At 42.1% G+C, this 27,336-nt stretch overlaps 1 protein-coding gene across 1 annotated transcript in view; it reads right to left on the reverse strand.

The window, feature by feature from the left end:
- Positions 1 to 3,331: 3,331 nt before the first annotated feature.
- The window catches only part of ubald1a (UBA-like domain containing 1a), a 44,961-nt gene continuing 20,956 nt past the window's right edge, over positions 3,332 to 27,336 (reverse strand). Inside the window, 6 exon segments of the mRNA XM_060938837.1 lie at positions 3,332 to 4,123; positions 4,312 to 4,450; positions 4,532 to 4,579; positions 5,961 to 6,107; positions 7,659 to 7,825; positions 23,005 to 23,063. Of these exon segments, the coding sequence (XP_060794820.1) occupies positions 4,015 to 4,123; positions 4,312 to 4,450; positions 4,532 to 4,579; positions 5,961 to 6,107; positions 7,659 to 7,825; positions 23,005 to 23,063 (669 nt within the window). The 3' untranslated portion in view covers positions 3,332 to 4,014.

The raw sequence follows: 27,336 nt of genomic DNA on the forward strand, positions 1-27,336 counted from the left end.
TGATGTTACTCTATGGAGGCGTGAACGTCCCGCCCAATTTGACTAAAACTAAAAAAAGACTAAAACTATTACTCAAACCGTTAATGGATGACAACAAAATTGATAAACAAACATACAACCACCTCATCCCCACAGCAGACATCACCCCCCGGATATACGGCACACCGAAAATTCATAAACCCGGAGCACCACTAAGACCCATAGTAGACAGTATAGGATCAGTTACTTACAACCTTTCCAAGACACTGGCAGACATAATTAAACCACTCCTCGGACTCACGGAATACCACTGCAAAAACTCAAAACAACTGGCGAAAGAACTAAAGGAAATCAAGATAAAAAAGGATGAAATCGTTGTATCACATGACGTCATATCCCTCTTTACAAAAACACCAGTCACAAACACTCTTAACATAGTAGAAAACCGGTTAAAAGCAGACAGAACCCTGAAAAAACGTACAAAACTTACAGCACAGGACATAACAAAACTATTACATTTCATTTCCACGTCCACATATTTCCAATACAGAGGTACAATCTATAGACAAAAAGAGGGATTTGCAATGGGGGACCCGCTATCTGCCACTCTATGCAACTTTTTTATGGAGGATCTGGAAACCCGAGCCATAGAAACAGCACCGGATGACTGCAAACCTATCTTCCGGAAAAGATATGTTGATGACATTCTTGAAATAACCAAAACAGGCCACACACAACAACTCACGGATCATCTAAACTCCATAGACAAGACAGGCAACATCAAATTCACACACGAAGAGGAAACGGACAAGACAATAGCATTTCTGGACCTAAAAATACACCACACAGAAGAAGGAAACATCAGAATTACAACATACAGAAAACCTACACATACCGACCAATATCTTCTCTGGACATCTGAACATCCCATCGCACACAAAATGTCAGTAATCAGAACACTATACGACCGAACACAGAACATCACGGAGGAGAAAGACAGACAGGAGGAGGAACAACACATCCAACAGGCATTAAAAAACTGCCAATATCCACCGTGGGCAATTCGAAAAGGAAAATCTCATCTCATCTCATTATCTCTAGCCGCTTTATCCTTCTACAGGGTCGCAGGCAAGCTGGAGCCTATCCCAGCTGACTACGGGCGAAAGGCGGGGTACACCCTGGACAAGTCGCCAGGTCATCACAGGGCTGACACATAGACACAGACAACCATTCACACTCACATTCACACCTACGGTCAATTTAGAGTCACCAGTTAACCTAACCTGCATGTCTTTGGACTGTGGGGGAAACCGGAGCACCCGGAGGAAACCCACGCGGACACGGGGAGAACATGCAAACTCCACACAGAAAGGCCCTCGCCGGCCCCGGGGCTCGAACCCAGGACCTTCTTGCTGTGAGGCGACAGCGCTAACCACTACACCACCGTGCCGCCCAAAAGGAAAATCACAGGCACAAAAAAAGGAAAGAAACAAACAGACAAGAAAAAACACAGAAAAAAAACCGGGGCTTTGTCACATTACCATACATAAAAGGAGTTACAGAACGCATCCAACGATCCATGAGGAAATACCACATCAACACCCCGGTCAAACCATACAAGAACCTCCGGCAGCTGCTAGTTCACCCCAAAGATAAAATACAACTGGACAATAAATGCAATATCATATATGAAATTCCTTGCCGGTCATGCAATAAAGTCTATATTGGTGAAACGGGCAGATGCTTCCATACTCGCAGGAAAGAACACCAATTAGAATGTGAAAAAGAAACAACAAAAAGACTCACAAGATCCGAAAAAGAAAAAGCAAGCCAAGAAAACTTAAAATCAGCCATTTCAGACCACTCCAAACGACAAAATCATATTATGAATTGGGAAGAGGCCAGAGTCATTCGCGCTGAAGAGAATAGATACCAGCGTTGGATTTTGGAGGCAGTGGAGATACGAAAGCGGGCGCAGAGGACGATGAACCGGGATGAGGGAGCGTACGCGCTGTCACACACCTGGAGCGCAGTCCTGGGGCAGCGACCTGACAGCAGGAGGCGTGGACTACCTGTCAAATTGGGCGGGACGTTCACGCCTCCATAGAGTAACATCAGCTGATAAGGCACGTCACCACTCGACATCTGGTGACTGTTTTGAAGAAGGCGGAAGTGTTCGCCGAAACTGTCAACAAGCGAGATAACATACTTAAAAATACGTGTCTTAAGAAACGAACTTAAAAGAATGTTCCGATGGTAGCTGGTCCTGTATGAGTTTCTGAGCTATAAAATGAGTTGTGGTCTATTTTTTACCGTAGCGTGTTATTTGTGTGCGGGGAAGGACACACATTAACAATGTGCATGTGTAGAATGGAATTTTCCACTCCAGCAGTTGGAAGTTGATCGCGCTTCCATTTGCGGTCTCTCTGTTACGCGGGTGATCTGTTCGGGCGTTATCACTGAAAAGGGGAGTTCTGACAGCTTTATTTTGCTTTAGTCTTGCAGTATAAGGCAATAGAATGTTTTTCTTTTTCACCTTACTTTCATATTTCGTAGTGTTTGCGTATTTTTGGCCAATATTTTGTAACCGTGGTCAATTTAGATGGAACTTTTGATGGAATCTCCGGCCAGTCATTTTGCCCCGCCCCCGCCTCGCGCTCCGTCCGGTGCGGTAGTGATGTCCCGTTGCTCGCGCGCCGCAGCAGAGACCCGCGCGACCTTCAGCCGGTGCAGTCGCTGTTCTTTTACCAGCGCCGTTATTCTCAGCTTTCCGGTGCGTTCTTGATTTTTCCATTGTGTCCTATTTCGCCATATCAAACACCCAAAATCTATCATCATATTCATATTTAAGTGAATAATCAATTCAGTCATCATACCTTGGCATTTTTAACCCAAAGCAATCAAAAAGAGGAAATTTATTCAATATTTTCACTCATCTGTGAAGGAGGGGCTTTAATTCTTCATGATGGAGTTATTTTATATGGAAATCAATTTTACAAAAGTATTTGAATTGTCACATCACATCACATCACATTATCTCTAGCCGCTTTATCCTTCTACAGGGTCGCAGGCAAGCTGGAGCCTATCCCAGCTGACTACGGGCGAAAGGCGGGGTACACCCTGGACAAGTCGCCAGGTCATCACAGGGCTGACACATAGACACAGACAACCATTCACACTCACATTCACACCTACGGTCAATTTAGAGTCACCAGTTAACCTAACCTGCATGTCTTTGGACTGTGGGGGAAACCGGAGCACCCGGAGGAAACCCACGCGGACACGGGGAGAACATGCAAACTCCGCACAGAAAGGCCCTCGCCGGCCCCGGGGCTCGAACCTAGGACCTTCTTGCTGTGAGGCGACAGCGCTAACCACTACACCACCGTGCCGCCCTATTTGAATTGTAATAAAAAAAAAAAAACATTTCCACAGTGGAGGCCAGATAAAGCAAGACGCTATCTTTATTCTTATTCAACATGACAAAAGAAACATTGAGTGTTGGGTAAATGCAAAAAAAAAAAAAAAGAATTTTTTTTTGACCATAATGTCTCAAATGAGAGACCAGTTTCTGAGACAGACCCATATGTGTGTGTATGTATGTATACACACGCGCATATATATGTGTGTGTATATGTATATATGTGTGTGTGTGTGTGTCTTACCATCAAATAATTTTTATTCCATACTTGGTTGCTTTTTTTTTTTATTTTTGGGGTTTCGTTTCGAAGTAGAGTTTTTATTTCGTCCTCGGTTGGTTCAGTAACACGCTCCTCCATTTTGTTTTTCTCTACTCCCAGTATATGAGCTGATAGCCTGGTAGTAGATTAGCCACTCAGAGCACACGATTGCTCATATCCAGTGAACATGGATAGAATAATCTATGATCTCAACTATGCTCTATAGTGTCTAGTGTAAGTCTGTACAGTAAAATCGGCTTTCATGATGTTATCAGTCCAGATTTGTTCATCTTAAAACCATATATCTTTCTTACAGGTTGGTGCTTTGAGGACAGTTGTAATTCCAGTGGATTCTTTAGATCCGAGAGACGTTCTGGATTTCTGTGTGGCAGGAAGGACAAACGTGGCAGATGTCTTTAAAGTAGCTCAGAAAGAAGGGCAACAGGCAGCATCCCCCTACACAGCTGCAAGTATTGAGTGGCAGGTTAAATACAATTCAGCACGACTGATAAATATGTACACCAGAAAGAGACTTACTTTCACTGTTAAAGTAAATAGTTACAGTGCTGTTGAGATTTCTTTGTAAGTGATCAGCTCAGATCAGTAGATACTGGCTTTCTTTTGTTTGACGTAATGAGAAATACTGACTCACCCCAGCAGTATGGAGAGATAGCAGAGGAGAAAGGATGTTTTGCCCACTTTGTACTGAACCTCAGTAGTAATATGCTGCTGGCAGTTAGGACACAGCACCAAAGCCGGAGAAAATGACAGGTCCTTCACGTCCACCACTTCTGTGGCAGGAAATCACTGTTACAGTCTCTGTGTTATTCTGATTTTACAAGTATTTGACCTTTTAGGTGACACTGCAGTACCTGGATCAGGTGTAGTGGGGCTCAGTTCTTCATCAGATGGGCTCTGGACTGAAATGTGAAATGGAACATTATTTACATTATGTTCAGTTTTGATGATTATTCTCCTAAAGTTTGGAAGGATGTACACTCAAAGTAATTGAATCTTTTTTTTTTTTCTTTTGCTTGAATGTTTATACAGTACCAGTCAAAAGTTTGGACACCTTCTAATTCAGTGTCTTTCCTTTATTTGTATTAATTAAAAGTCATTTCATATCTTAAAGTAATAATGTCATTTCTCTTTCCTTACTTGAGCGGTTTCTTGACATAATAGGGATTACTACAGTTGTCCAATAGGGCTATTTACTGTATTTTTATTATTTACTGTTTGATCTCAAACGCATTAAGACGGCAAGAAATTGCACTAATTAACTTTAGACGAGGCACACTTGTTAATTGAAAAGCATTCCAGGTGACGATCTCATGAAGCTGGTTAAGATAATGCTGTCAAAACATATTTTGTTTTTAACCCACTTTTGTTTAGCACACAATTCCATATGTTCCATATATGTTATTTAATAGTTGTGTGTCTTCAGTCTTGTTTTACAGTGAAGAAAATGGTCAAAATACAGGAAAACCAAGGAATGAGTAAAGTGTCCAGACTTTTGAGTGGTACTGTGTATAGTACTTTGTGCTTTTATTTCTGGAAGTGTTAAATTTTGCTGAAAATTTTGTTGCAGAAAAAAAAAATTAATAACTTCTGTGATGACTTCTTAAAGGAGCAATTTGTAAATCTTGGACCCCGCTGCTGTCTGTCAGGCAAATTTCAACTGCAATGAAAACACTGGTCTTCCATTTCGAACTGACCCCACCCCTCTGTTGTATCCATGGGGGATTTCTAATAATCCAACTGATGCTTGCGTGACTTCTTAAATTCTTCATTTGGAAATTGATCAAAGCTAGTCATCTGTAAGCATGTAAAATTTCTTTAAACTTTTGACATAATAGGAGGCTTCAAGGTCAAGGATACACATGTGCTTCCGAACTAGAAGTCTTCTTTTGGCACCATGTGACGTGACATGGGCAGATGTATTCCACCCCTCAAAAGTTAACGATGATAATGAAAGGACCATAAATTAAAAGTAATAAACAATAAATGGATAACACTGTGCTATTGTGTGTAACAAAAAAAAATGCCCCTATTAGATTTGAGATGTCATAAAGGTAATAAAATTGCAGCGTATAGTACACAAAGTTTCAGACAAGTCTTTTACCAGCTGTGCACACATTCTGAGGACTTTGTGTACTACCATAGTTGCTCCCTGAATTTTTATCTTTGGTGAGTACTTTATCTTGGTCAGGGTTCAGGATAAAGTAGTTAAATTATATATATTTTATGATTTACGGTTAAACACACAAACTGCACCCTTAAACTGTAGCTCTGGAAACATACCAGTGGCAGATGACTCCTCTGTAATTTCTGTGTTGGTGGATTGTTTTTTGTTTCTCAGCTCCCTCTCTTTCTCTGACAGGCCCTGCAGCTCTTTTTCTATTTGCTCCAGCTCAGACAGTCCTTGGCCCTGTTGGGGACTGAAACTTCCTAAAAGTAGATATGGAACGAAAACACGGAATCACAGCTGGTTATCGCAGATGTGTATCATAATCCTGTGACTGTAGCTTTGTGCATTTTAATATTTGAAGGAAAGCCCCACAAACATGGGGAGAACATGAGAAAGTCCACACAGACACTAATCTGAGCTCAGGATGAAAGTGGGGGCCGTGGACCTGTGGAGTGGCAGTGCTACTCACTGCCCCACCTGCCAGCTACAGTATCATTTAGCTGCATAAGTAAACAGATAAATATATTAATGACTAAAATACAGGCTAAAAGTAAAGCCTATTATGCAAGAGTGAGTCAAATGAAAATGTAAGGGTGATATAAATTAGAACTGAATCCATCCATTATCCGTAGCCGCTTATCCTGTGCAAGGTCGCAGGCAAGATGGAGTCTATCCCAGCTGACTATGGGTGAGAGGCGGGGTACACCCTGGACAAGTCGCCATGTCATCACAGGGCTGACACATAGACACAGACAACCATTCACACTCACATTCACACCTACGGTCAATGTAGAGCCACCAATTAACCTAACCTGCATGTCTTTGGACTGTGGGGGAAACCATCTGGACGCTCTTTAAACACTGGAATGCTTGCATTGAACAAAATGGAACTTATGTAGAAAAATTATACTTTTTTTAAATACCTTTTCACAATAAACAATGGAAAATATATATATATATATATATGGGTCTGTCTCAGAAACTGGGTACTGTGGGGGTACCCCACTAAATATACTCGCAGTCAATAAACTATACGGTTTTGAATGGTGATGTTGGTTTTAATTTGAAATAAAATGATGAAAGAAATAATACAGATAAAACTAAATCTTTGATGTGAATATTCAGAATTTGGCAAAAATTCTGCAACTTTGTGGAAAAATGGCGGCTTGATCTGGGACATGATAAATGGTTGACTGCATCGCATTCCCTTAAAAAGGTTGTCATCCACTGAAAAGTCTACAGTTATCACTAATTGTATTTTAAGTTGTAACTTTATACACCTAAGGATTGTTGTGCTCACAGAATAATCATAACCGTAATAAAACATCATGCAAAATATTTGATCACCGTTGTAACTCCATTTTCCACATACTCGAAACCAATACGATTGTGTGTTTTGATCTAAACGGAAAGCCTCAGGGTCAAGGTCACTACCTCACCAAAAGTAGTAACTTAAAATCACTACGCCATATAAACATTTAATTAGAAATCTGTGTATTTAGGTCTGTGAATTTAGAATTTTTTTAATCAAAAAAAAAAAATTTCCACAGTGGAGGCCAGATAAAGCAAGACGCTATCTTTATTCTTATTAAACATGACAAAAGAAACATTGAGTGTTGGGTAAATGCAAAAAAAAAAGTAAAATTAGAAAAAAAAATTTTTGACAATAATGTCCTAAATGAGAGACCAGTTTCTGAGACAGACCCTTATATATTAAGGTTTTCATTTGACTCACCCTCATAAGTAGGTTACAGGGTTCAAATACATTTCCTCATCTCATACAAATTTGCCTCATCACACAGACTGCTTACCTTCTGTCAAGTTGTGTTGTTTCAGGAACACCTGTAACTCCATCAGGAGATTGTGCCTTCGCTGGAGCATCTGCTTTCTAGTCATGATGTTACACATCTCCGTGGAGTCCATCTCCAACTTGTCCTCCTCATTTACCACAAGTGTCATCGCTCCTTTCTGTTCACGGCTAAATCAAACCCTGAAATGATCATCCGTCACATATCTGTAATGTTGATCACCAATCCTTGCTGAAGACACTTTATCTGCTGTACAGAATGTAAACTGAGCGCTAGGTTTAAATTGTCCTCATGTTTGTTTATTCAGATGGTTCCTGTGTAGCACTTTTCTAAGCTCAAGCATCCAAATGAATATGAATCGATTTGGCTTCTCTGTGCATCACTGACTTCACATTTATTACACTGAACAGCCTGCTTTAAATATTTTACCCATGTGATTGGTTCTTGGTAATCTGTGAAAGCATATTAACATTCAAATCCAGTGGAGAAATGTAATAAATTGGAGCATTACCAGATGATCGCAAGATGTTACAGCGAGTCTTTGTGTCACTCTATTAAGCCTGTCTCTAAATCCAGTATCATGCATATATATATATATGCATCCTAACCTCCCTGAAGTGCTCATCATTTTAATAACAAATTTATTTTTTACTATTTCACACTGATGGCCTGATGAGATACCTGACTGTTTACCAGATGAAGTCAGTTATTTCCATATACCTGAAATGTCTTCCTGATTTTGTAATATTCCTGTTGGTTAACAGGTATGAAACACTACAGTCATGTGTTGGAACACAAATTTCAAGTGTGTCCACATTTGTTCCAGTGTGCAGTGGAATATTCATTTGACTATGGAAATACAGTCAAATTGTGTACATGAAATGCGGAATGTAATGAGCAGAGCTATCTGGAAGAGGACAGGACTGTTCTTCTCAACTTTCTATAGAGGAATGGCGCCAAACTCCTGAAATCTCATCTCATTATCTCTAGCTGCTTTATCCTGTTCTACAGGGTCGCAGGCAAGCTGGAGCCTATCCCAGCTGACTACGGGCGAAAGGCGGGGTACACCCTGGACAAGTCGCCAGGTCATCACAGGGCTGACGCATAGACACAGACAACCATTCACACTCACATTCACACCTACGGTCAATTTAGAGTCACCAGTTAACCTAACCTGCATGTCTTTGGACTGTGGGGGAAACCGGAGCACCCGGAGGAAACCCACGTGGACACGGGGAGAACATGCAAACTCCACACAGAAAGGCCCTCGCCGGCCCCGGGGCTCGAACCCGGACCTTCTTGCTGTGAGGCGACAGCGCTAACCACTACACCACCGTGCCGCCCCCACTCCTGAAATGATTTTTGCTCAAAAAGTGTTTGTAAAAGTGAAAATGCAAAGCATCCAAAGACTGTTTTTATACTTCTTATACAAACACTATTTCGGTGATTTGATTGGCTCGAGATATATCTCGTATGTAATTATAGATATTTACACCATTGAAGTTTTTTAGACGGTACACTCTTAGAAAATAAAGTACATTATTGTACCTTTAAAGGTAGAATGGATTGTCAGTGGTGCAGTACCCTCTACACAGGAAATTTGCCTGAGTAAAATTTACTCAAATTGAAGAAAATTTTACTCGACGCCAGATAACATTTGGTCCCTCTCTAAAAAGAGTAAAAGTTACTCTTTTGATAGAGCTATTTTTCCAGAGTCAGTTCTCCTCAATTCATTGTTAATATTTTACTCTTTGTGGTGGTATTTGACTCTATTCAGTGTGTCTTGAAATTAACTCTTGTACTATTTTACTCAGTTCAGAGCCACAACCTACTTTGTTACACAGTTACTCTGTAATTTTGCTCTTACTCCAGCTCCAAATTTTACTCTCTAAACTCAAAATAGAACAAAATTAACTATTTTTGAGGAAAATATTTTTAACTCTGGAAAAATTGCTCAGTAATTTTTCCTGTGTAAGGTACTGATTTATACCCATTATATACTGCTTGGGAGAGGCGGCACGGTGGTGTAGTGGTTAGTGCTGTCGCTTCACAGCAAGAAGGTCCGGGTTCGAGCCCCATGGCCGGCGAGGGCCTTTCTGTGTGGAGTTTGCATGTTCTCCCCGTGTCTGCGTGGGTTTCCTCCGGGTGCTCCGGTTTCCCCCACAGTCCAAAGACATGCAGGTTAGGTTAACTGGTGACTCTAAATTGACCGTAGGTGTGAATGTGAGTGTGAATGGTTGTCTGTGTCTATGTGTCAGCCCTGTGATGACCTGGCGACTTGTCCAGGGTGTACCCCACCTTTCGCCCGTAGTCAGCTGGGATAGGCTCCAGCTTGCCTGCGACCCTGTAGAACAGGATAAAGTGGCTACAGATAATGATGAGATATACTGCTTGGGATCATCTCCATGGAGTCCATCTCCAACTTTTCCTCCTCATTTACCACAAGTGTCATCATTCCTTTCTGTTCACGGCTAAATCAAATCCTGATATGATCATCCAGTGGATCATCCATCACATATCTGTAATGTTGATCACCAGTCCTTACAGAATGTAAACTGAGCGCGAGGTTTAAACTGTCCTTATGTTGGTTTATTCAGATGCTTCCTGTGTAGCACTTTTCCGAGTTCAAGCATGCAAATGAATATAAATCATTTTGGCTTCTCTGTGACTTCTTATACAAATGCTATTTTGGTGATTTGATTGTCTCTAGATATAACTCGTATGTAATTATAGATATTTACAGTGGTGCTTGAAAATTTGTGAACCCTTTAGAATTTTCTATATTTCTGCATAAATATGACCGAAAACAACATCAGATTTTCACACAAGTCCTAAAAGTAGATAAAGAGAACCCAGTTAAACAAATAAGACAAAAATATTATACTTGGTCATTTATTTATTGAGGAAAATGATCCAATATTACATATCTGTGGATTAGCAGTTAATTTGAAGGTGAAATTAGAGTCAGGTGTTTTCAATCAATGGGATGACAATCAGGTGTGAGTGGGCACCCTGTTTTATTTAAAGAGCAGGGATCTATCAAAGTCTGATCTTTACAACACATGTTTGTGGAAGTGCATCATGGCACAAACAAAGGAGATTTCTAAGGACCTCAGAAAAAGCTTTGTTGATGCTCATCAGGCTGGAAAAGGTTACAAAACCATCTCTAAAGAGTTTGGACTCCACCAATCCACAGTCAGACAGATTGTGTACAAATGGAGGAAATTCAAGACCGTTGTTACCCTCGACCAACAAAGATCACTCCAAGAGCAAGGTGTGTAATAGTCGGCGAGGTCACAAAGGACCCCAAGGTAACTTCTAAGCAACTGAAGGCCTCTCTCACATTGGCTAATGTTCATGTTCATGAGTCCACCATCAGGAGAACACTGAACAACAATGGTGTGCATGGCAGGGTTGCAAGGAGAAAGCCACTGCTCTCCAAAAAGAACACTGCTGCTTGTCTGCAGTTTGCTAAAGATCACATGGACAAGCCAGAAGGCTATTGGAAAAATGTTTTGTGGACGGATGAGACCAAAATAGAACTTTTTGGTTTAAATGAGAAGCGTTATGTTTGGAGAAAGGAAAACACTGCATTCCAGCACAAGAACCTTATCCCATCTGTGAAACATGGTGGTGGTAGTATCATGGTTTGGGCCTGTTTTGCTGCATCTGGGCCAGGACAGCTTGCCATCGTTGATGGAACAATGAATTCTGAATTATACCAGTGAATTCTAAAGGAAAATGTCGGGACATCTGTCCATGAACTGAATTTCAAGAGAAGGTGGGTCATGCAGCAAGACAACGACCCTGCGCACATAAGTCGTTCTACCAAAGAATGGTTAAAGAAGAATAAAGTTAATGTTTTGGAATGGCCAAGTCAAAGTCCTGACCTTAATCCAATCGAAATTTTGTGGAAGGACCTGAAGCGAGCAGTTCATGTGAGGAAACCCACCAACATCCCAGAGTTGAAACTGTTCTGTATGGAGGAATGGGCTAAAATTCCTCCAAGCCGGTGTGCAGGACTGATCAACAGTTACCGGAAATGTTTATTTGCAGTTATTTCTGCACAAGGGGTCACACCAGATACTGAAAGCAAAGGTTCACATACTTTTGCCACTCACAGATATGTAATATTGGATCATTTTCCTCAATAAATAAATGACCAAGTATAATATTGTTGTCTCATTTGTTTAACTGGGTTCTCTTTATCTACTTTTAGGACCTGTGTGAAAATCTGATGTTGTTTTAGGTCATGTTTATGCAGAAATATTGAACATTCTAAAGGGTTCACAAACTTTCAAGCACCACTGTACATCATTAAAGTTTTTTAGACGGTGCACTCTTAGAAAATAAAGTACATTATTGTACCTTTAGGGATACAACAGATTGTCAGTGGTGCAGTACCCTCTAAGGTACTGATTTGTACCCATTATATACTGCTTGGGAACATATCTGTACCTTTTTGACCCTAAAAAGGTACAGTTAGTTACCTTGAGGTCCAATAATGAGCCCTGTGGGGTACATTAGTGTAGATTGTACCTTGGGGGACAGAAAAGGACTCCTACTGTACCCCTATTTCTGACAGTGTTTGTAACGCTCAGAAATAAAGCAAATGTATTTTACTTCTTGACCTGATAATTCTAATGCTTTTTAATTAAAGTATTTTAAGTTACCATTCAAATTATTTGTTTGGATACGGGTGGTGCAGTGGTTAGCGTTGGCACCTCACAGCAAGCAGGTGCTGGGTTCGAAGCAGGTCAACTAGGGCTTTTTAGTATGGAGTTTGCATGTTCTCCCTGTGCCTGCATCCAAAGACATGCAGATTATTTCAACTGGCTATTCTAAAATGCCCATAGGGATGGATGCAAGTGTAGATGGCTGTCTGACTCCCTGTGTTAGCCCTGTGAAAGATTGACAACCTGTCAAGGGCTGGACCCCACCTCTCACCCGATGTCCATTGGGATTGGCTCCAGTTCATCCACAATGGATAAGTGGTACAGACAATGAATGAATGAGTGAAGTTTGGATATGTGTGGTGGAAAGTCAGATATACAGGTTCCAGTGTAGTCAAATCACTTACCTTGAGTCTCAAGTCATTGCACCCTCTTATCCAAGCCCGGTTTTAGAAAAATAGTGCCCATGAGGATCCTCTTTCCGACAGCAGATCATTTATTTTGTCAGGATGTAATTTGAGTAGGCTATAGTAGCATAGCTGGAATAACTTTTAAAGAGTTCATATTGAGGGTGGGCGGCACGGTGGTGTAGTGGTTAGCGCTGTCGCCTCACAGCAAGAAGGTCCGGCGAGGGCCTTTCTGTGTGGAGTTTGCATGTTCTCCCCGTGTCCGTGTGAGTTTCCTCCGGGTGCTCTGGTTTCCCCCACAGTCCAAAGACATGCAAGTTAGGTTAACTGGTGACTCTAAATTGACCGTAGGTGTGAATGTGAGTGTGAATGGTTGTCTGTGTCTATGTGTCAGCCCTGTGATGACCTGGCGACTTGTCCAGGGTGTACCCCGCCTTTCGCCCGTAGTCAGCTGGGATAGGCTCCAGCTTGCCTGCGACCCTGTAGAACAGGATGAGATGAGCTATTGAGGGCGGCACGGTGGTGTAGTGGTTAGCACTGTTGCCTCACAGCAAGAAGGTTCTGGGTTTGAGCCCAGCAGCCGGCGGGGGCCTTTCTGTGCGGAGTTTGCATGTTCTCCCCGTGTCTGCGTGGGTTTCCTTCGGGTGCTCCGGTTTCCCCCACAGTCCAAAGACATGCAGGTTAGGCTAATTGGTGGCTCTAAATTGACCGTAGGTGTGAATGTGAGTGTGAATGGTTGTTTGTCTCTGTGTGCCTGTGATGACTTAGCAACTTGTCCAGGGTGTACCCCGCCTCTCGCCTGTAGTCAGCTGGGATCCTGCACAGGATAAGCAGCTACAGATAATGGATGGATGGAGTTCATGTTGAAAAAAACCTTTATTTCCTTCTCCTATTACATGTCCAGAGTATGCAAAATTCAGTAAAATATTTTCAGGTCAAAGTCTGGCTGTCTCAAGCTCAAATCCATGTAGAGTTTTAAGTCATGTACTATATGCAAATTCAAGTCAATGTCATGAAAATTGTCACATGTTGGATTAAAGCCAAGTCTAAGACTTCAGTACTACATCACAGACAAACAAAACAAAACTGCAGTCTTCGAGACTTTCCTCGTCGTGGTCCCTAGAGGTCAGTGTTGTTCAGGGAGGTGAGTGTGAGGAAGCAGAGAGCAGCACGTGGCCAGGCTGTGCAGGAACACACTGCATTCCCAAAACACTGAAATATTAACCAGCAAACTAAAGGCTGTCGGCCATCAGCAGCCTCTCTCTCTCACACACACACACAGTCTTTTAGAAGGTTCATGTAAGCATGTGGTTTGTGGGACTGCAAGAGATATTTTAGTGACTGAAATAAAATAGCTCTGCTGAAAAATCCAGCTAGATCTGACTGGATAACAGCTGCCAAAAAACAAGCTGGACACACTGGGAGACTATATTTTCCAGCTGGTACGTTTAAGCTGGAAAACTGGTCCATTAGTGTTTGAGAATATTTTACTTCCAATGTTATGATTCTTGTTAAAATAAATTGTCTACCAATAGTTGAAAAACTCTTTCTAGCAGCAATTCCAGCTGGCAAAAATGGACTTAGACCAGCTCAGTCTGTGTTTTGGTCAAACATCAGCAGGAATGTATAAATGTGTGTGTATGAGAGAGAGAAGGAGAGCATATGCCTGAATGAAAACATTGAGAGCCACTTCCTGTTGCAGTGGGAGCAGCTGGCTGTTCACTATGAGTAATGGGAGGGGAACAAAATGCCTGACGCACACAAGGCAGAAATGTGTCTACCTTTCTTTCGCCTCACTTTAACTCCTTCAAGTCTTACTCTCAGCTTCTCACTACTACTATTGTGTAATTAACGACACTTTAATAAAACATGCTTACACAAAATCAGACAGTTCAAATAAATATGAAAACAAAGAAAGTGATTAAGGTTAAATATTAACCGAGAAAGCTGTGTAAAAGTCCCATGTGCTGTTTTTAGTGTCTCTTTAAAAAAAAACCCTCCCCTTCCTTTGTCTCTCATCTTGCATATATATATATATATATATATATATACAACTTCTCTTTCCTCAACAGTAGATTTTTTTCCCCTCAAAAGTAGTTTTTTTTTCCTCAACAGTAGATTCGTGCCAAAAGTGACCCTTGGTGATGATGTCACAATGGGCGTGGCTTGGCCAGCCTGGTATCCATGCATTGTCCAATCAGCATCAGTAGATTCTGTGGTTCATATGGAAGGAGCTGTAAGATGTGGCCAGCTACTAACTGGTGTTCAGCAGGAGTGGAAAGAGTACTGAGAAAATAAAGACACTGTCAAAATCATAACGAAAAGTGCAAGCGTCCATCCAAAATGTGCTCAAGTGAAACTTTAACTCTTTTTAAATGTACTCAAGTATTAAAGGAGCCAGCTAACCCTTCCCAGAAGCCTCTGCGCTAAGCAGCGAGTCGTCATGTTCGATGCCATTGTTGTGATCCGTAACAATGTGGTGACATCCTAGGTTCATCTCATCTCATCTCATTATCTCTAGCCACTTTATCCTTCTACAGGGTCGCAGGCAAGCTGGAGCCTATCCCAGCTGACTACGGGCGAGAGGCGGGGTACACCCTGGACAAGTCGCCAGGTCATCACAGGGCTGACACATAGACACAGACAACCATTCACACTCACACCTACGGTCAATTTAGAGTCACCAGTTAACCTAACCTGCATGTCTTTGGAGTGTGGGGGAAACCGGAGCACCCGGAGGAAACCCACGCGGACACGGGGAGAACATGCAAACTCCGCACAGAAAGGCCCTCGCCGGCCACGGGGCTCGAACCCGGACCTTCTTGCTGTGAGGCGACAGTGCTAACCACTACACCACCGTGCCGCCCACATCCTAGGTTATAGATCATAAATTATAATGTGAAATTGAAGATATTTTGTCAATTTTTGTCTGGTTATTCCATTGTAATGGACCAGAACTGGCCAAGAAGGAGAGATTATCAGACATATTGTGTAAGGATTGCCACGTGGCAATCCTATGTACATATGTACATATGCCACGTGGATGAAGAAAAAGGTCCAGATAGGTTTCCAAGGGATTGCTAATGGTGAATTTGCGTGGGTTTTACTGTAGCATGCACGAGGAGAGCTAGCAGAGTAGCGGTCACATGCTTTCAAAATGCAGTGGCCTGTATGTAAATAAAAACAACAAACTGGATTCTGAGAAGGGTGAGCTAGCCCCTTTAAAATGAAAAAAGTAACTATTTTTAACTGATGAAATTAGAAAAGGTCCAGCTACGTTCCCACTCTCACCTATGGTCATGAGCTATGGGTAGTGACCGAAAGAATGAGATTGCGGATACAAGTGATCGAAATGAGTTTTCTCCGCAGGGTGGCTGGGCTCTGCCTTAGAGACAGGGTGAGAAGCTTGGTCATTCGGGAGAGACTCGGAGTAGAACCGCTGCTCCTCCACATCGAAAGGAGTCAGTTGAGGTGGTTTGGGCACCTTGTTAGGATGCCCTCTGGCATGCCCAGAAAACCAAGGGAGGTTTTCTGGGCATGCCCCACTGGGCGGAGACCCCGGGGCAGACCCAGGACACACTGGATAGATTACATCTCTTGGCTGGCCTGGGAATGCCTCAGTATTCCCCTGGAAGAGCTGGTGGACGTGGCCGAGGAGAGGGAAGTCTGGGCTGCTCTGCTTAGGCTGCTACCCCCACGACCCGGATCCGGATAAGCGGTAGAAGATAGATGGATAGATGGAAATTAGAAAAGTGAATGTCATGTTTTCATGTCCTTCGACGATCTGGCGACTTGTCCAGGGTGTATCCTGCTTCTCGCCCATACTCAGCTGGGATAGGCTCCAGCTTGCCCGCGACCCTGCACAGGATAAGCGGCTACAGATAATGGATGGATGGAAGGATGTTTTCATGTGAAATTTTTTTTTGAGATAACTATGCCCTTTTGCTTGAAAACATCATGTTTGCAATATTTACCTTTAGCGAGAAATAGATTTGCTGTCTAACCAATTATTTTAACTACTGGACCCTGGCAATATCAAAGATAACAGGCCAAGTTAGTTCAATATAGCTATTTAATCTTAGCGAATTAGTGAAACTTGTGTCAAGATGCTTTTTCAAATTAGACAAAGTTAATTTCTTCTAGGTTGGCAAACAAGACACCTTTGGTAATGTTCCACAATGCAGTCCAGTGAATATTCAGTGTGTGTGCCTGAATATCTATATTCAAGCACACACAGATAGCTATAACGTTAACTATGTTGTGTAACATGATGAGGTCACAGCCAATAATAAATTGACATGATACTTGATATTTTTCTACAGTGATGAACTTGACTGGATGCTATAAACTGAAATAATTTGATATTAAACTGAGTCTGTTCAGCTGAAGTAGAGTATACAGTGGTTGGCTGGTTGAGGAAAGAAGAGACCTTCATGATTTGTAAAGAATACTTTGAAGATCTAAATAACAATATAAGGAGTAAATGCAAAGTTGTTTTTCTTTGAAAGGTAATTCAGTAAGTACGTTGGGATCCAATTTAATTATACTTTAGTAGAGTTATGAAGTATAATTTTCCAACAAGTGATGATGTATGTCCCAGCCCTGCTGTTCAGTGTGTGGTAAGGAATTGTGGTTATTAAGTTATTAAGAGAGGAACTGATGTTTAATCTCTAACACTATACTGTGTCTGTGTGGTCTCCACCCACATTTAGTAATTTGGTAACCTTTCTTTGCACTTTATTCACCTCTACCCTGAACTAAAGGAGAAAACAAAACCCATACACTCAGAAATAAAGTACCTTTCATATCACTGATGTGACACTCTCAAGAATACATGTTTTGGGGTTTTTTTTTTACTTTCATTATGTATCTTTCACCTAGAAACATGTATAGTGTCATCAATTGTTTAAGACACATAACTAAACCTTAAATACACATTGTGTATTTTTAAGGAAAGCTTTAAAGGTACACTTCATTGTACCTTCAGTGAACCTCCAAAGGTACATTTCAGTGTATCTTCAAGTGTTTCTGTCAAGTGTGCCTTCAAAGGTACATTCCGTAAAGGAAAGCTTCAAAAGTACGTACGTACTGAAGCTACACGAACATACAGGGGTGGGTTTCCCAAAAGACTCTTAATGCCAAGAGCATCTTAACTAGGAGAGAGAGTGTTCATTGTGATGCTCGCGCTACCATTTAATGATGATCTTTGTGCTACGATGCTTTTGGGAAACCCACCACAGTTTGGTGCCTTTGTTCTAAATTGTAAATTATGTAACACAGGCTCCAAAGTCTGATTGCAAACTGGGCATGCTTATACATGTTTAATACATGCTTAATGTATTAGTGGGGACCAGTTATCCACAAGGTTTCGATCTTATGTGGACTTTTGATCTATCACCTTCAACCCCCCACCGACACACACAGAGTTTTTATTAAAGCAAACAAACCAACAAAGATGAACTCAAAAGGGTCATGCCAATGAAAGGTCTTGCAAGGATAGTAAGACAATTGTGTGTGTGTGTGTGTGTGTGTGTGTGCGCGTGCTGTGGGCAGCTGTTCTGGTTTGTCTGTGACGTAGTAGGATTGTGATTTTGGCTGTCTGTAGCTGCTGAAGGGAGGAGCAGGGACTGTGTTTGGGGAGGGAAGGAAAGGACTAATCAGGCCTACTACTGTCATCTGCATACAGACACAAGCAAAAGATGACATACTGCTCTCATTCTCACATTCTCATGCATACACACTCGCTCACACTTTCAGTCACTACTCTCTGTCGTCTTGCCCTGGTTCAGTCGAGACAAACCCACACTTAAAAGGCGTGCTCACATGGCTGACACAGAGCAGATAGACACTGATTATACACTAATCTGTAAGTATAAACTCCAGGTTTGAAAGGCCAGAGTCCGGTGCAGTTTGGTGATTTGCCTGCTTTAAGACACATTTTAAACCTAGAAAGTCAGTGAGGCATTAAATGATCATGTGTGCTAGAGTAGGGAGATGCTGGACTCTGGCTCTGTTTACCACAGTGGTTCACGACAGTAAGCACAGTTGTTCAGTATCTCATCAGTTAATTAACACGTTTCTCCACAAATTCCTCTTAGCTAATGAATTTTGGTTTAATTAACTAATCATAATCAAGTGTGATATTGCTGAGCCCATTAAACCTAGCTAAGTGGCAGCCAGTAGATAGAAGTGTACTGTATATCTGGCTCTATACATATGTTTTACAATTAGTTGTATATCCTACTGGTATATAGCTGTGTTTATATTTGGCATGATTTCTTCTCATTTCATCTCATTATCTGTAGCCGCTTTATCCTGTTCTGCAGGGTCGCAGGCAAGCTGGAGCCTATCCCAGCTGACTACGGGCGAAAGGCGGGGTACACCCTGGACAAGTCGCCAGGTCATCACAGGGCTGACACATAGACACAGACAACCATTCACACTCTCATTCACACCTACGGTCAATTTAGAGTCACCAGTTAACCTAACCTGCATGTCTTTGGACTGTGGGGGAAACCGGAGCACCCGGAGGAAACCCACGCAGACACGGGGAGAACATGCAAACTCCGCACAGAAAGGCCCTCGTCGGCCACGGGGCTTGAACCCGGACTTTCTTGCTGTGAGGCGACAGCGCTAACCACTACACCACCGTGCCGCCTGGTATGATTTCTTTTTTAAATATTTTTTTTCTTGTTTCATCAATAATGGTGGATATGGTAAAGTCTTCAAAGGTAATAATGGACAAACACTGGCATTTTTTTTAAACTTGTGTGCAATATTGACATTAAAATGTCTGTTTTTTAATTTAATGCCTTATATTTTTTTTGTATGACAAATATATCCGTTGAATTCATGATTCTGATTGGTGCTTAGTTGGGGTAGCATCAAGGGGCTCCCGCAAGCCAGGTAAGGCACTGGCTAGGCAGGTTTTAGGCGGCACGGTGGTGTAGTGGTTAGCATGGTCGCTTCACAGCAAGAAGGTTCTGGGTTTGAACCCAGCGGCCGACGAGGGCCTTTCTGTGTGGAGTTTGCGTGTTCTCCCTGTGTCTGCGTGGGTTTCCCCACAGTTCAAAGACATGTGGTTAGGTTAATATGGGACGGCCTTGGGCTGAGGTGCCCTTGAGTGAGGCACCTAACTCCCAACTGCTCCCCAGGTGCTGTTAGCATGGCTGCCCACTGCTCTGGGTATATGCTCATAATAAAGTGTTCAGTGAGTGTTTACTGACGCTGTTTCTTGAATATATATATATTTTCTGTATTTGCAGTCGCAATCTCTGACTTTTATGATGCTGAGTTGATCCCACATTGACTCTAGTTATTGAGCCAAAAGTATATTTGTTTATTGTATTGAGAGATAGGATTGTGTGTTAGGATAAAGGATAGCATTGCCTTAGTGTTAGAGTCCAGGGCTTAAATGAGCTCATTATATACTCTACACTCTCTCTGCCTCTCATATGACAGAACACAGTGCTCATAGCCTGCCCTGAATCCTTCACTTCCTGCTGACTCACAGCTATTCATTCAGTTGCTTCTTCATTCAGCACGGTTTGACATCAGGTATTGAGACACACACACTGTTTCTGATTCATCCAAGTCTTACTTCCCTTCTCCTCGCTCACATTCATTATGGTATGTAGCACAGCCTTATTTTCCTTTTACACACCACAAGCCTCAAGCTGACACAGGAACAGAGATCCTCACTTGGCTTTATCCTCCTGGCAACGTGTAATATGGTGGCCATGCTGTAGATTCATCCCATAGCCCAAAAGGAAGTGAAAGGCTGAGTGGCTGAACCGTCAGCTGCTTGCATAAGACCACTCTGCCTTGGATTAAAACACTAGAGGTGGGAATCTCTATGGACCTCATGATTCAATGCAATTTCAATTCACAATGCAATTGTGAATTGAGGGTAGCGTGATGGTGAGCAGGTAGCATTGCTGCCTCACAGCTCCAAAGTTCCTGGTTCGATCCTGAGCTAGGTTTACTGTATGTACGGAGTTTCACATGTTTACCTCATGATTAGATGGATTTCCTGCCACCTTGCAAAACATGCCAATAGGTGTACTGGTAACACTAAATTGCCCTTAGGTGTGTGGGGTGCCCTGCGAAATCCTGTCCAGGGTGTGTTCCCTTCTCATGCCCAGTGTTCATGTGATAGGATCTGGATAGGCTCTGCCACCCCGACTAAAATGTTTACTGAAGATGAATGAATGAATGATGAATCAATTCTGTATTTATGCTGATTTGATTTCTACAACTTCCATCATTTTACCTTTATGACCACTGGATGCTTGCTCCCAATTTGGACCAGTTTTCTCCCAAATTTCTCCGAACTGTTATCAACCAGGAAAGGTTTTAGCTAACACATGCTTCTATATAACCTTTCAATGGAAATCGATAGTCCTGATATTCTTTCAGATGGTCAGAAGACACGTCATGGTTATATTCGAACCTGTATATATCAGTGGTGAACCGTGAGGCCAGTGGCGAACCGTTACTATTAGAGCTGGGACTTCAGCTCAGCCAAAACTTAGCCAGACACACCAAAAGAGCAACAGGGCAAAGGATTTTGCAAGGGATTAGTGGCAGACTGCCAGATCGCTCCGTTGTGTGTTGTTGTCAGTGTTGATTTTAACAGTAACTAAGTAAATTACAGAAGGAAATGAATACTTAAGTGTGAGTGAAAAATACTGTGGCGAGTGTGTGGAAGAAGAGTCTGGAGACAGAAATCTTAGTTTCTCAGTCGTTAGCCTGTGCTACTTGTTCTCGATAGCACTGGCTTGACCACTTTATTAGCATTCGCTAACACTACTGATGAATGCTACACCGGCTGGAAGGTAACTTCACTGCCACGCTGACGGTGCTGATTCACGGTTAAGCTCCGAGTGATAAATTTTTGTTCCTTCTCACTATAAATCAAAATCTGATTGTTTAATTCACCTGTCACTTCCTACATAAACATACACTACCATGCCCTTCTGTCCTGGCAATGCAGTCCTAACCGATGAGTGAGCCAGCTCTAAACTCTTCTCAGCCTAGAGACAACAAACAAACAAAAAAAATCTCATTGGATAACTATTTTAATGTTTTCAGGACAGTAACCCTTTCATTTCTGAAGTAAATTTGATTTTAAAAAATGATGCCCAATTAAAATTAGAAGAGAATAATTACCATGAAATTATGAAAGAAATTAAAGAATGAAAAAAAAATTAAATATAACATTTGAAATGCTGATCTGTTTGGGCTTTCTCTGAACGCCTAGAAGGCCTTGACGGTTCCCCTCTGGTATTTATGCATTCAAAAGCAGAAAACACAAATCTGTTGTATTTCTTCTAGTCGCATAATGTTCACTCTTTGGAAACAGGTTTAAGGAAAGGATTACTTGACATAGCAAAATGGTGTTAAAACATGCATGCCATTTACAGTAAAATTTATATTCACATTTTAAATTATATATTATTTTTGTCATAAAATTAAAACAACCAGGTATGTCCTAAAAGTAATATACAGTACAGAGGATTCAGAAAGTATTCAGAACCCATCATTTAAAATTTTTTTTTTAAATGATGGGTTCTTCTATACTTTCTGAATCCTCTGTATATTACTTTTAGGACATACCTGGGGCAGCACGGTGGTGTAGTGGTTAGCGCTGTCGCCTCACAGCAAGAAGGTCCGGGTTTGAGCCCCGTGGCCGGCGAGGGCCTTTCTGTGTGGAGTTTGCATGTTCTCCCCGTGTCTGCGTGGGTTTCCTCTGGGTGCTCCGGTTTCCCCCACAGTCCAAAGACATGCAGGTTAGGTTAACTGGTGACTCTAAATTGACCGTAGGTGCGAATGTGAGTGTGAATGGTTGTCTGTGTCTATGTGTCAGCCCTGTGATGACCTGGCGACTTGTCCAGGGTGTACCCCGCCTTTCGCCCGTAGTCAGCTGGGATAGGCTCCAGCTTGCCTGCGACCCTGTAGAACAGGATAAAGCGGCTAGAGATAATGAGATGAGATGTTAAAATGGATTAAATTTATTTATACCAAACCTGTGCTCATTCTAATACAGTATCGTTTCTATAGTAGCAGCTCAGTCACAAGAACTGATATGGCAGACACTCCACTTAATCTAAGACCAATAATTAATGGATTTAAAAAAATTGTGGATATTTAACAAAGAAAAATTTATAATTTGCCCATAATTTGCTAAATTGCTCATAGGTGTGAATGTGAGCGTGAATAGTTGTTTGTTTCTGTGTTTGATAAATTGGCGTCCTGCCCAGGGTATACCCCACCTCTAGTCTGAACTCAGTTGGGATTGGCTTCAGGTTCCCCTGCGACTCTGACAGCTGAGCAGTAAAGATAATGGATGGATGGAAAAATGTGTAATGGTTTATTTGGTAAAGGTTTCTGTTAGAAGATGGTTATTTAACATTTCTGGAAGGAGTCTTGAGTCTTAGGTGTCAGTACATTGGTATTTGGACAAACTGTGTGACTTATTTTGTGGAAGATGGTGGATTTTGATGCACAAGAAATATAAAATTGAGCTGAATATCAGTGATTTTTAGGTTTGTTTTAATTTACCCATTATAAAGTTTATGATAAAAGTATTAAAAAATATCCTCATGAATTTATTTTGCTGTTATGCAACATGAATCCAAAGTGTAGTGCTACTGCTAATATTTGTGGCACTATATACACTCTATAAGCTAAAAGTATGTGGACACTATTCCTAATTCTTGATTTCATATGTTTCAGCCAAAGCCACTGCAAACAGATGCATAAAATCAAGCACATAGCCATGCAATCTCCAGAGACAAACAATGACACTAGAATGAGTTGTACTGAAAAATTTAAGTCAGTGCCATGACTTGAAATGTGGTACTGTAACAGGATGCCACCTTGCCACAAGTCAGCTCATAAAATTTCTGCCCTGCTACATCTGCCCCGGCCAACTGCCAGTGCTATTATTGTGAAATGGAAGCATCTAGAAGCAACAACACCTCAGTCACATAGGGGTAGCCCATGCAAACTCACAAAGCAGGGCTGTCGAGTGCTGAAACATGTAGCACGTAAACATCAACTACCCTCTGTTGCATCACATAGTTCCAAACTGCCTCTGGAAGTAACATTAGCACAAGAACTGGGAGCTTTATTAAATGGATTTACATGTCCGAGCAGCTGCACACAAGGATAAGATCACTATGCTCAATGCCAAGCATCAGCTAGAGTGGTGTAAAGCACTGGACTCTGGAGTGGTTGAAATGCTACCTACTTTGGTAAAGTTTGGTGAAGGAAGGGTAACAATCTGGGGCTGTTTTTCAGGCTACAGTGAAGGGTTAATGATACAGCATACAAAGACATTTTAGATAGTTGTATGTTTCCAACTTTGTGGCAACAGCTTGGGTAAGACCCTGTCCTGTTTCAGCCAAACTTCACCCTTGTGCATAACACAACGTCCATAAAGAACTGGTTTGGAGAATTTGGTGTGGAGGAACTCCAGTGGCCTGCACAGAGCTCTGACTTCAACCCCACTGAACACCTTTGGGATGAACTGGAATGTCGATTGTGTGCCAGGGCTTCTCAGCCAACATCAGTGCCTGACCTCACAAATGCTCTTTTCACTGGATGGGCACAAATTCCCACAGACACACTACAAAAATCTTGTAGAAAGCCTTCCCAGAAGAGTGAAACCTATTGTAGCTGCTAACAGCTATTGCCAACCTCTCTTACAGAGGGGCCAACTACCATCCCAAATCAGAAAAAAAAAATTGGGATAGTATGGAAAATGCAAATAAAAAAGAAAGCAGTTATTTTTAAATTTACTTTGACTCATATTTCATTGCAGACAGTATTAATCCATTCTCTGGTGGAATTTTGGTGTGTAAAGGGCAAGGGCACAAGCCTAAGCTGAACACCTCTGATCTCCGATCCCTTAGATAGCACTGCATCAAGAACCATCATTCATCTACAGCTGATATAACCACATGTGCTCAGGATTACTTTGGCAAACCTTTGAGAACATGCAAACTCCACACAAAAAGGCCCTCGCCGGCCCCGGGGCTCGAACCCAGGACCTTCTTACTGTGAGGCGACAGCGCTAACCACTACACCACTGTGCCGCCCTATATCCACAAATGTCAGTTAAAACTTTATTGTCTGTTGCCATCCTCATAGTTGAGGGTCAGCGATCCAGGAAGCTATCAACTAGCTTCCCTGAATTCTCTTGGGTGATTATAGCACACCAGAGAGACCCAAACCCTCATCTGGTGGTGGGTACACATACACACCAATGGGCAATTTAGAGTAGCCAATCAACCTAATTTACATCTTTGGACTGTGGGAGGAAACCCACGCTGACACGAGAACATGCAAACATCACACAGAAAGGCCCCTGTCGGCCGCTGGGCTCGAACCCAAAACCTTCTTGCTGTGAGGCAACAGTGCTAACCAATACACCACTCTGCCGCCAGTTAAAACTTTACTGTACAAAAAAAACGAAGCCTTATGTGAACTGTGTCTAAAAGCGCCATTGACTTTTCTGAGCTCGGAGGCATCTGGGGTGGACCAAAAGAGTGGAAATGTGTATTGTGGTCAGATGAATCAGTATTCCAGGTCTTTTTTTGTAGGAAATGGAGGGCCGTGTGCTCTGGACCAAAGATAAAAAGGACCATCCAGCCTGTTACCAGCAACAAGTCCAAAAGCCAGGGTCTGTTGTGTCAGTGCCCTTGGTAAAGGTAACTTACACTTCTGTGATGGCAGCATTAATGCAGAAAAGTACATTGAGATTTGGAAGCAACAAATGCCTTCAAGACGACATCTTTTCCAGGGATATTTCAACAAGACAAAGCAAAACCACATTCTGCACACATAACAAAGACATGGCTGTGGAAGAAAAGGGTGTCTGTCCCTTTTATCCCCAACAGAGAACGTGTGGTGAATTTTGAAATAAAAAATATGACGACGACCCTGTAGTTTTGTACACCTTAAGACCTGTTTGCAGCAAGAATGAGACAAAATAACACCTGAAACGCTTCATCACTTGATGTCTTCAGTCCCTAAACATCTTTCAAGTGTTGTGAGAAGGAATGGCAACATTACAAAGTGATAAATGCTTTACCATCCCAACTTGTGTTGAAATGTGTTCCAAGAATCAAAAAGGAAATGTTTATTTTGAAAAAGCAATAAAACTCATGAGGTAAAACATCAAATAATGTGGCGTTGTCTTGTTTCGAGTGCAATACAGGTCAAAGACTATTTACAAATCATTTTCAGTGTTCATTTCAATTTCAACATATTGTCCCAATATATTTTTTTTCCTGATTTGGAATGGGGGCGGCACGGTGGTGTAGTGGTTAGCGCTGTCGCCTCACAGCAAGAAGGTCCTGGGTTCGAGCCCCAGGGCCGGCGAGGGCCTTTCTGTGTGGAGTTTGCATGTTCTCCCCGTGTCCGCGTGGGTTTCCTCCGGGTGCTCCGGTTTCCCCCACAGTCCAAAGACATGCAGGTTAGGTTAACTGGTGACTCTAAATTGACCGTAGGTGTGAATGTGAGTGTGAATGGTTGTCTGTGTCTATGTGTCAGCCCTGTGATGACCTGGCGACTTGTCCAGGGTGTACCCCGCCTTTCGCCCGTAGTCAGCTGGGATAGGCTCCAGCTTGCCTGCGACCCTGTAGAAGGATAAAGCGGCTAGAGATAACGAGATGAGATGAGATTTGGAATGGGTTGTCCAACAAGCTCCGGTGTCCACATACTTTTGGCCATATAGCATACTGAAAAGTGTAGGTTAATGAAAATGCATTCAAACACTAAATACTTTATCACTAACTCAGAGGAGGCTGGGCAGGCAAGAATGTTGCAGGGAGGTTCTGAGGTGTGTGTATTGAAGAAGTATGCTTAGGGTGAATGGCAGGCCAGGGTTCACCTGGCATAGACCTGCCTGCTCATGTAGCCTGATGGAGCTGCACTTAGCAACTTGGCACCATCCTGGTTTCTATGTCACGCCTGAAGATAACAAACACACCAACACTCAGCCCACTCAGCCCAGAATGTAGAGGTGTGGACGACGGAGGCATGCAGCAACTCAGTAAATCAAAGACCTCTCTCTCTGCTGGTGTGGTGAAAAAGTAAAGCGAAGTGAGGACACCCAGGGAGAGAGAACTCACTGACCCCTGCACTGCCCATCTCAAATTGCCCAGTGTGAGGCATCTGTGTGTTGCTTTCTTTGGAAACATCTGTATTTTATGTTTACTCATATTTAACTCTCATTTGAGGAAGCTGTGGAAGCTTTATTTATAAGTACTAGGTTATAACAGCTCCTCTTATTGATCTAAAGCATTAAGGTTTCATCAGATTTTAGCAGAATGTACATGTCAAGACTTGTGCACGCAGAAGTGAGAGTTGCTCGTATATGGAACTGAAAAGGTTTAGAAGTCTGACCCTTTTTGCATGACTTGATTAAATATTTGCAAACGTTCATAACTCTACCCTCTAATTATACTTTGTGCCAGGCCTGGAATTTCATCATTTTAGGGGCAAGGCCACTTGGCCTTTTGTGCTGTCAATTTTTTGAGGGCACCAAGGCCATAAAATAAAACAATGATTTTAAGTTCACATCTATAATGA

Source organism: Neoarius graeffei, chromosome 14 (assembly GCF_027579695.1).
Source record: "Neoarius graeffei isolate fNeoGra1 chromosome 14, fNeoGra1.pri, whole genome shotgun sequence".
Lineage (NCBI taxonomy): Eukaryota > Metazoa > Chordata > Actinopteri > Siluriformes > Ariidae > Neoarius > Neoarius graeffei.